Below are 11,734 nucleotides of genomic sequence, written 5' to 3' on the forward strand. Positions count from 1 at the left end.
AATGGAAATTAGATAGTACAATGTTACAATGAACATTTTGTATGAAAACAAAAAGTATGCATATGTTATGAATTATAATCTAATGGCTAATATTGAAAATATAATAATGTAAAATCTGAAATAATATTAATATATAATGATGTTTACATCATCAACATCTTTGAAGAAAAAATAACTGGGAAGAAACCAAAAGGACGCGCAAAGAAACAATATTTTGAAAATATCATGAAACTCATGAACTGTGCGTCTATTGTTTCACTGAAAAATTTGGCGTCAAACAGTGAGGAGTGGCTTCAATGACAAAGCACTGCCTTTAATAAATAATGATGATGATGTTTATATCTTTCATGCATACAATACACGTTATACAAGAAAAATCTATATTATGTTTTATATTTAAAAAAAAAATTGCATGAATCATAGTTAAACAATCACAATATATATAAAGAGTGACAGATTAAGGATAAGACACTTCATTTTTTAGAAACTATGAGAATTTTTAATTTTTATAAAAAAAAACGGTAGCACAGTGGGGTCGCGGCATAGTGGAGACATTGCATAGTAGGGTCCAGTATAGATTTAANAAAAAAATATTTAGTTCAAAAAACTACAGTTATATAAAATTTAATTTGTTCATCTCTTCAGGAAAAACCTAAAAAACCATCTTTAATTTTCTTAATTGGAAACCACCATTTTTAAAACGATAGAAAAAAAATTTACAAACAAACCTATTACAGAATAATGTAGGTATGTAGCACAGGTGGTTACAGCTCGTGCTGGTGTATGAGCACTTTGCCATGTGGCTATATATACTGCAAATAGTACATGCATTAATAAGTTTAGAATGAAATTTTATTTGTTTTGACAATAAGTATTAAAAAATGAAATAAATTTTTATGGTTATTTAGGTTGTATACATGAAGGCTGTAAAAATACTACAATGATAAATCCAGTAAAATGTAATTTTTGCCCACAAGAGTATTGTGCAGAATGTTATAGTGATATGGTAGACATGGAGAAAATATGTTTATGTGATAATAAAGTTGTAAAAGGTAAGTTGCCTGCGTTTACACATATACTATAATTAAAATATCATACTTGACGTTGTTTTAGAGACAATAATAAAATAACATAAATAGACCAAAAAATATGGTCAATTTATGCAAAACCCACTGATTGTGGGCGCTTATTTAATAAAATCCAGGATTGTGCCAGGTCAACGCCGATATAAAAACCTGTTAAATCGTAAAGTAAAGCCAATCCCAAATAGTTGGAATAGTGACTAATTAGATGAAGATGATACAAGTTAAATAAATATGTGCTATTATGTACAGAGTTATTAATTAATTGTTAACTCTAGATTTTTTCTAAAATAATAATAATTTTGCGGAATTATTTTTTGTTGCTCGGTATAATACTATTTATTTATTGATTTATGAGTAAACAAATGTTTTTTCGGTCAATCCCTTATCTAAGGGTTCAAGCTTTATTTTTTGAAATTCCAACATACATATTTTATTAGTTTAAATAGATTAATGTATTATACAATTATGTAACCTGGTTGATTATAATTTTTAACTAGTATTTCAAGAATCATGAAAATGTTTATACTTAGGTGGGAGAAAGAATACGTTAGAATAATGATGTGCATTAATCTGATCACTTTGCATCATTACACGCGTAACAATTAAAATAACATAACTCATATATAATCAACAATTAAAAATGTTAACAATTAATTATATCAAAGAACCCTTTTAATAAGATTAAATATTTTCTAGGTGGCATAACCCTTCATGCTACTCCTAATAAACGTTCATGTTTGTGATGAAAATAAAAAAATTTATTAGTTTAATTATTTTCTCGAAAATCGGATATTACTTACAATTTTTGTATGAAAAATTTTATAGCATCTTCTCATTCGGGCGGCGTTTAACTACAAAATATATTTTTTTTTTTATTAAGATGACACCATCTAGAAATTTATTCTTTAATGAAATAAATAAGTTCTATAATATTTGGTCAAAAATGTTCATCACTATTTGGTAGATCAAAAAGATCGAAAATTTAATTAAGTGATGGAATTTTTTTAGTTTCTAATATTTTTTATAGAAAGTCGTCGCTTATACGTGTGAATCTTAAAATTTAAAAAAAGGAAATTTTCATGAAAAAATAAGAGTTATACATTTTTTTTACTAAATTTTTTTGAAATACTTATACTTCAATTATTAGTTATAAATATATAATGACCTCTTGTATTAAAACAAGTATAATTAAAATTTATTTTTTAATCATGCTGAAAAACAATTGAAACTGAAATATGCATTATTGTAGTTTAAACAACAAAATATGTTATGTATGATTATAATGATTAAAACATAATTTTCATATTAATAATTAATATTAAATGTTCATTATTAACGGTACACAAAATATTTTATTGTTACATCAAAACATAACTAATTTTGTAGTAAACAGCTATGCACTGTACAATCTAATCATAATCTATTCATGTATATTTAAATGATCGAAATTACTATATTATTTTCTTTGATGATGCGCTCTAATTGGTCCATAATCTTAGATCAACACCAGGATAGGTATTGAAATTATGCGTAAACTTGAACAAATTTTTAATCACTGATTGATCTTCCTATAAGTAACGAAAAAATTTCAATTTTTATTTATGTAATTTTTAATAATTAGATAAATTAATAATTTTATAAATGTAATTCTTGCTAATATAATAAAATTTCATTTTTGAATTTTTATATTTTACAATTGGAATTACATAAAATTTTGAGTTAGTGTATTTTAAATGTTGGCATCATGCACTAGCAAAGTAATTCTCACTACTATAAGTTATATTTGCAAAACATTATAGTTAATTATGATCATGTATATTTTTCTTTTGAATTCACAACATATATGCATATTTAATTAAATATAAATTACTATTAAATTTATTTATTTCTGATAATGATATTCCAATTGAGTAAAACAATATTAATTGTGTATGTATTTTTTTAATCAATCAGTTCCACAGAAAAATTCAGGTATGTTTATTGTTTATTTTTTTAAAAGTTTGTAATATAAATGAAATATAAAATAATATCCAATTTATTTTTTCTGGATATAATATTCCAATTGAGTAAAACAATATTAATTGTGTATGTATTTTTTTTAATCAATCAGTTCCCCAGACAAATCCAGGTATGTTTATTGTTCATTTTTTAAAAAGTTTGTAATATAAATGAAATTTACCAGTTTAATATTAACAGTATATGAAGGTTGTCTATGAAAATTGCATGCTAAATTATAAGTTTTGAATTTAATAAAATTTTTAAGGAGGTTAGTGTCTTTGAACTGTAGTTCTACTATAGTAAGAAATATTCCCAAAGCATATTATGAAATGAAATCTGTAAAAATAAACATTAAAACATTTATGGGAAGTTAAATCTTGAATGTCTTTATATTGAAATATCTTTTTTTGAAATACGACTTTCTTATACTGACAGTCTAATTTAACCACTTTTATCAAAAGGGATACAGATAAAAAGTCCATAATAAGATTCATCATAGCTAATGTATTTATAATAATAAAAATATTAGATCACTGCTTATAATTCTACATACTTGTTTTTTAATGTTAGTTAATTATGATCATGTATATTTTTCTTTTTTCTTTTGAATTCACTACATATGTGAATATTTAATTAAATATAAATTACTATTAAATTTATTTATTTCTGATAATGATATTCCAATTGAGTAAAACAATATTAATTGTGTCTGTATTTTTTTAATCAATCAGTTCCACAGACAAATTCAGGTATGTTTATTGTTTATTTTTTTAAAAGTTTGTAATATAAATGAAATTTACCAGTTTAATATTAACAAAATATGAAGGTTTTGTATGAAAAATGCATTCTAAATTTTAAGTTTTGAATTTCATAAAATTTTTAAGTAGGTTAGTGTATTTGAACTATAGTTCTTATTTCTTACTACTGTAATCATTTCTAACAATAATATTATAATAAAAATATAATTTATAATCATTTCCTTATAACTCAAATGTTTTTTATTTTAATAATACATACTTACATACATACTTGACTTTAAAATTTTAGTTAATTATGGTCCTGTATATATTTTTTCTTTTGAATTCACAATATATGTGAATATTTAATTAAATATAAAATAATATTCAATTTATTTTTTCTGGATATAATATTCCAATTGAGTAAAACAATATTAATTGTGTATGTATTTTTTTTAATCAATCAGTTCCCCAGACAAATCCAGGTATGTTTATTGTTCATATTTTAAAACTTTTTTTATATAAATTAAACTTAACTAGTTTTATATTAATAGAATATATAATTAAAATGTTTCCAAAAATAATTTTGGTATAATTATTATATGAAATTTTTGATACACATATTGTGTTAGATTATATATGATATTATGTTAGATATTGAATGAATAGACCATAGACTATATTTATTTATTTATGGAACAAGCTCAAATTATGCGATACATGTAATATTAAATATAACTATAATACATTTTTAATGTTTACATAATAGATAATTTTTATATAACAAAAAAAATGAGCAGTAATAAATTAAAGAAGTAATTATTAAAAACTAAAAGAGGAATTTGCATTTGTGGCCTTTATAAGACAGATAATTATAGAATTAGAAAGTAGTGTTGTAGAGTAATTTAAAATAATAAAAAGGGCAGAATAATATGTAGAATATAGGGGACTTTTAAACATATATGAAAAAGCTCAGGAAAATTAAACATTACCATGTAAAAGAGAGAAGAGAAAAGTAATATTGATTTCATATCTGCGATAAAACTAAAATAGAAAGTTTTTGGAAGACTGGAGAATAATCGAGCGAAGGATAAGTGATATTAAACTTGTGAGAACAAAGACGTAAATAATTTCTCTGAACCCTTTCGACAATCGTCATTACGTTAGCGAATGTTGTATCCCAGAGTATAGAGCTGTACTCAAGGATGGGACGAGCAAGGGAACTGGAAAGAGCTTTAAGAAGATGATAGGTCGCTTCTCAGGTAACTATGCTTGAGTGCTCGTCAACAGTAGCCTAAGGGACCTACGAAGGATAGCTGGCTAGGATGTATCTACCATAGGTACTGAGGTGCCCTATTTAATATATAGGCTCTTAGAGGAACTACAAAGGGTCACACTACAATAATATATATAACACTCTCGATTAAATAACGATATAGTTTATTGTATAAGCTAACTAATAATACAATCAGCTGGAGACTTAGAGATGTTGTTAATCCAACAGGGAGCTGGTTGTGACACACACACTCGTCGGGTTATGCCGAGTTATATTAAGTTGAGCTGAAATAATGATAATATGTAAGCATCTGAGTGCTCGCGAGGATCGCAAAGAGTCAATTGCTGTTTAGCTTGTATGTATGACCGCGAATATCTAAAAATATTTATATGTTCAGTTTGCCCTTCTGTTAGTATTGTTATGTGTTAATGTATAAATTCCCTAATATCAAGTTGGCAGTTAATGTTAACTATAGAAACTGAGATAAGAGCATTATATGTGATCATATTACGGCAAAACCATCCAAGTCAATTATCTCTCATTTTATCCACTTATCCAACTTATACGTCACTCCACTTAACCATTTAAGGATTTTCTATTATAGGATGTTTTAAATAGTTTATTTATGTTTTAAAAAGGTTTTGTTCTTAAGTGTGTTCTTTAAAAAAACTGTTTTAAAATGTTAGGCCAAACAAAATAAAATATATTATAATATTTTATTCTCATGTTTTTGTTTTAATTAGTTCACGTTGATGATGATGACGACTTCAGCGAATTACGTTAGTATAACAATTTAGTAAATAAGGGATTAATAATTTTTAACGATTAAATTTTTTTTTCGCAGATGAGACATACTCAGGTAAATTACATTATTTGAAGAAAGATGTTATGACAAAATTTTTAAGTCTACGGTTATGGAAATAATAAATAATAATTTTAATAAATTATATTTATTCATTTTTAATACTTAATGAGTAGGTAAAAATTGATACATATACAAAGTGATTCTATTAATACTTATTGGAAATTTTTTTTTTATTTTTGTTAGTTACATTTCTATTTATATGTTATAAAATAATTTTTGAGTCCATACATTATATCTCATAGGAGTGCCAACTTCATTTAAAATTGCATTATATATATTTACCTAGCTTATAAAATATAAAATAATATAATAAAGAAAATAATTGATCGATAACAAGTTTTGGGCCAGTATTTTAGATATGATTTAACGATTTAAAGTAATGCCTGGAGGTAAGAAGCGGGTGCAGCTTTTTTTATCATTGTCATTTCCCAGTCGTACTCTTCCTTTCGCATAGATATGAAAATTACAATATCTTATAAAAGTTTTTATCGACTAATTATTTTCTTAATTAGACCATTTTATATTTTAAAAGCTATTTAAGTATGTATGTTTCCATTTAAAAAATAAAACTGACACCCCTATAAGATATAAACGATCAATCAAAAAATTTTTATATAACAGATAAATGAAATGACATATGTAGCTAAAAATAATAAATAACAATACAATATTTTAAGAGAATTGTATGGCTAGTGTTGAAAAATCACCCTGTATAAATTAAATAAATATAAAAGGTACTCAAGTGAGCTAGGATTAAAGTTTATAAGTCACTATTGCAAAATACGAGATGTGTTCAGAAAATAACGGGAATTTTCATTTTTTATTTATTCGACTACATTAACGTTGTCACTTTAAAAAAAATCCTGATTAGATATTATGCACTTGTGCAACTTTACAACCCTTTAAGGTTTTCTTTATTTTTGGAAATAGAAAAAAGCCTCACGAGTGGCGATATGGAGACTTGGACAATTGTTACATTATTGTTTTTGGCCAAAAATATCACGAACAAGCAATGTAGTATTAGCAGGTACATTACCGTGGTGCAACAGCCCTTAATTGTTTTATGCTGGCATTTTTTTCGGATAGTTTTATGCAAACGGTGTTGAACTTGTAGGTAATACTCTTTATTGGCCTTGTAGTATGAATTCATGTTGCGCTATGCCATTAAAATCAAAGGACATAGTTAGCATAACCTTTAGTTTAATCGCACTTGGCTAGCTAATAAAAACACGTTTAACCTTAGCGGCTGCCAATGACCAAGTGAACAATGAATCTAGCTGTAAATTTTATCATACTTCATGTGCACCAACATTATGAAAACATTTTTTTGGTAATCGGACTCTCCAAATTCGCGAAATTTAATAATTTCCGTTATTTTCTGAACAAACTTTGTATTCCAATAATACAAACAAACATATCGTCGGCTTAGTGTACAACAGATTAATTGTTTTTTAAAATTTTATTAATACTGTTTCTTTAACAATCATAAGATCTCATTTTATTTAATGACATGAAAGTCAATATATTCAATTTTATTATTATCGTAATTAAAATACAATCATGAAACTAAACATTATAAATGGTAATAATAAAATAAAGTAATTAAAAAGAACAATTACAAATATAATCCACTTCAAGCTGACGATATACAACATATTATTCTTTTTTAATAAACCCCGCTATTTTTTTATTTTTGAAATATTTTATGCATGAAAGTTTCGAATCATTATCTAAAAAAAATACTTGAAGCTTTTAAAATTATATGTTGGTGGAAAATTGCTATTATAAATTAAGCGGTGCATATAATTTAAAAATGTATATATTTTTTTTGGAAATTTATATTTTTATTAAATGTTTAAATAACGTTAAGATTATTCTTATATAACTTACTTTTGATTATTTAGTGGACGAGACAATGTTATCGAACGGTATGTTTGTTAAAATTTGTTTTTTTTTTTATAATGAAAGTTGAAACTATACGATAATTACGTGTGTGACAATAACATTGTACTTATTTAGTTAAGCAATGTTACTACCAATTTTTTGTGCTATGCAAATTTATTTTTCTATGTGTGTAATAATTATTTCCCCTCCTCTAATCTATAATTAATTGTCAGATTTTAAATTTGACCTAATGACACCAAAAAACTATTCATTAATATATCACTTAATAAATTTTCTAAAATGAAAAAATTCTTCAATCTTACTTAATATAATATCGGTTACTATTGTAATATTTTTATTGGTTATAATTTTAAAAATATTGCTTTTAGTAGTATATTTTGACATACTTTAGTCATCTAAGTTAAATCAGCACACATGTTTTAACATCTTCTAATAAATTCATAATTTTTTTGTCACTAAAGAAAAGTCTTAAGTCATAAATATATTTAATAAGTAAATGTAATCAATTGATATGATACACATATCATAGATAAACTACATAATTTTATAAAAAAAAATATTTTCTTTAATTTAACTCAGGAAATGAAGATGATTTTGAAGCTCAATTGGGTAAGTACTTTAATTTTTGATAGATATTTTGATGTAATGATTTTTTATTAAAATAATAAATTAAACTAAAAGTTTAATAATATAAAAATGAGGACTTCTAGGTTCGGTTAAAGACCATAATTATTTTGATGATTTTATTTTAATAAATAATCATTAGATATAATTAAAAAGTAAAGAAATGTTATCATATTAAACTTCTTTTAAAATTTTTAAAGAGTATGTAAAACAGCTGTCATGTAAGTAAATAAAAGTCAGTTACCTACTATAAAAAAACAATATTTGAAGTATCGATTCAATTTTTGAAATTAATAACAAATTAAGGGGTTCTTAAAGATCAATTTAATCTAAATCGATTGTATTCATTAAATAATAGTTTCAATTAAAACGAAATAATATTTTTCATGGAAAATATGAAGTCTTATCGAAATTAATTGGGATGGTTTATCGATAAAACTTATGCACATTATTTGAGTTAAATATTTTATATATCAATGTTTTTTAATTCAACTTGTATGATCTATTTTTTGTTTGTGTAGTAAACGAAAGTAGAGCAAGTAAGTTGATACATTTTACGTAAAATTAAATTTTTGCTTTTTTTTTTAAATTACTATAAATATTTCATATAATACTATTCTATTTTTTAATACAAGTAGCGATATACTAATTTGTAGATTTTATATTAAACGCTCGCTGACTCCAAACATCCCACAATATAAAACATAATTTGCTCAATCTATCCAACTAATATTTTTAAAAATCAACCTTCACTACATAAAATGCAAAACTAGCTAAAAAAAATTAATGCTGGACTTCTTCTAAAATTATACGTCTCAAAACACATTTTTTCCGTCTTAGCATGTTAAAATCTTTAGCGTACAGAACAACCAGAAAAAATTCAAACGATATTATACATTTTAAGTACAATAACCATAAAATAACATAAACGATTGAGTCAAACTTTAGGAAAAAATAAGCTTCGAAATAGTATTTAAAAGAAACATCTTTACCTTTCTACCATAAAGAACAAATATATATATATATGCACAATAGATGTTTAAGAAGTTTCAAGAGCCACAGAACAAATAAAAGAATTATGAACAATACAATAATTCTTTTTGCTTACAAAAAAAAAAAAACAAAACAAAAAAAATGAGTGGTAGTATTACTTAATATATGTAATCTTGTGATTAAATTAATATTCATTCATAAATTTGATTGAAGTGAATCAAACGAAATATTAAAAATCAATTTCTTAAATACTACCTTACTGTATTCAATTTGTTAATTATAATTTTTAAAATAATTTTCTTAAAGATCCCCGTGAAAATGACACTTTTGACGAAGAATTAAGTAAGTTTAAAATTTATTTTTTATACATTTAAATATGTTTAGATTATACAATATTTTATTAAATGTATACAGAATTGGTTTTAGAGTTGTCATGTAAGTAAACTAAAATAAGTTAAAATAAATGTAATTTACTATTTTTATAGCTGCCATTTACTTATAGATTATTTTTCTCGTTATATGTTTCTAATCTATACGTTTTAAGTTATTAATAACAATTAAATAATATTAAACAATCAATTGATACCTAATTAATTTTAGGTATTTATTTATTCACTATTGAAATAAAATGTTAATATCTAATGATTTTTTTATGTAGTGAACGATAAAAATGGAGCAGGTAGAGTTCATTATAAATATTAATAATTAATTATTTAATATAGATAAATAAGATCAAAAATTGACCCAAATATCTAAAACACTAATAATATCTTAGAGCAAATAAGTGCAAAAACGTCTGTTTTATACATATATATATATATAAGGTTCCTGCTGTAAATATACCTCATGCTAGCTCTGTTTTTAATATAATTCTAGTTTCAATGGTTGATTTATCATTTAAAAATAAAAAAATAAATATCAAAATTGATATTAGAAAACATGCGGGACGGTGTGACTGAGTCGGTAACGCGGCAGCGCTTGATGCGCACTGCCTCAGGTTCGAAACTCGGTCACGGGCGGCTTCATTTGCCGAACGAGAGATCAGTTCGGTAATTGGATCGCCATCCCACTCTGCGGCGACGGGGACCTGTCCTGGAGTATAAATGGTTAAGAAACCTCCTCGTTTGGGGGAGGCCGCTATGGCCCTTAATGGGTTAATAAAAAAATAATTATATAAAAAAAAATTAGAAAACATACATTAAAATTTTAATAGATAAAATTCATTATTCTTTTCTGGCGAAGAACTAAAAATAATCCATTTTACTAAATTGTTTGTTCGGTTAAAATGCTAGATGAAATACTCGTCTTTTTGCTATTATTAATCCTATAAAATAATAATTGTCTAAATTTTTTCCCTAGGCATGTCTGATGGCGATACGTTATCTGATGATGTATTGGGTATGAATTCAAAAAAAAATAGAATCTTATTTTTAAATAATAATAATATTTCATTTATCATCATTTTTTTTTTTCTATAGCTGAATTTAAAAATATGGGTAACTATACGTTAATAATATTACATATTTTTAAATTAACTGTTTTTGTCCTTTATTAGGAGAATGTGTAGGGTGGGTTCTGCCTCTCAAAGGTGTCAAATAAAAATGAGAGTGTTTCAGTGGTGATGACACAGAGGTGAAGGGGTAACCCAAGACGAACTATAGTAGACGGCGGTGAAACCCCCAAGTGCGCTACCGAATGTCCTGATTAAGTACCCCACTATGTGTCCCAATCGAGTGTTACACAGCAGCGTGTCCTCTCCAAAGTCCGTCAAAATGACGTCATATACAGTGTGCGACCCTAAGCCAGTCGGAGTGTCGTATGTCAGTGCTGACGTTAATATAACGTCACTATAGTGTGTGTGTTACAGTGGTCTGAAATTTATATTTGACCGGCCAAAATTAATATTTTTAGCCCCGTGCGTAGCTGAGAATCTATTAGTTTTACTATGTCTTGTTTATATTTGTCCAATACTTCCGCTTTTATTGGAACAACGATACGTAAAAGATCACAAAACGTATCTAGTTAAAGCTATGAGCGCCATATTTTTAAAAATTACCTCGATCTTGGTAATAAAGAGGATTCTACCAAAGGATAATAGTTGTCATACATTAGTGAATGTTAATATTTTTAGTTTTCTTTTATATTGAAATGACTTATTAAAAACTAGACAGATCACTTCGAAATATTATATGTATAAAACCATACAAGCAAAATTACTGGAAATATTATATAAAAACAAAACGTTGTCTTT

The 11,734-nt window shown here is 25.2% G+C and overlaps 1 protein-coding gene across 1 annotated transcript in view; it reads left to right on the top strand.

Moving 5' to 3' along the window:
- The window catches only part of LOC126900083 (uncharacterized), a 64,209-nt gene that overhangs the window by 42,320 nt on the left and 10,155 nt on the right, over window positions 1-11,734 (top strand). Inside the window, exons 4-19 of the mRNA XM_050675533.1 lie at window positions 909-1,052; window positions 3,039-3,056; window positions 3,196-3,213; window positions 3,815-3,832; window positions 4,288-4,305; window positions 5,840-5,875; window positions 5,941-5,955; window positions 7,866-7,889; window positions 8,446-8,475; window positions 8,691-8,711; window positions 9,012-9,029; window positions 9,790-9,825; window positions 9,898-9,918; window positions 10,142-10,162; window positions 10,843-10,881; window positions 10,962-10,979. Coding sequence (XP_050531490.1) covers window positions 941-1,052; window positions 3,039-3,056; window positions 3,196-3,213; window positions 3,815-3,832; window positions 4,288-4,305; window positions 5,840-5,875; window positions 5,941-5,955; window positions 7,866-7,889; window positions 8,446-8,475; window positions 8,691-8,711; window positions 9,012-9,029; window positions 9,790-9,825; window positions 9,898-9,918; window positions 10,142-10,162; window positions 10,843-10,881; window positions 10,962-10,979 — 463 coding nt within the window. The 5' untranslated portion in view covers window positions 909-940. The remainder of the gene's footprint in view (window positions 1-908; window positions 1,053-3,038; window positions 3,057-3,195; window positions 3,214-3,814; window positions 3,833-4,287; window positions 4,306-5,839; window positions 5,876-5,940; window positions 5,956-7,865; window positions 7,890-8,445; window positions 8,476-8,690; window positions 8,712-9,011; window positions 9,030-9,789; window positions 9,826-9,897; window positions 9,919-10,141; window positions 10,163-10,842; window positions 10,882-10,961; window positions 10,980-11,734) is intronic.

This window comes from Daktulosphaira vitifoliae, unplaced genomic scaffold, assembly GCF_025091365.1.
Source record: "Daktulosphaira vitifoliae isolate Bord-2020 unplaced genomic scaffold, ASM2509136v1 Scaffold_2, whole genome shotgun sequence".
Lineage (NCBI taxonomy): Eukaryota > Metazoa > Arthropoda > Insecta > Hemiptera > Phylloxeridae > Daktulosphaira > Daktulosphaira vitifoliae.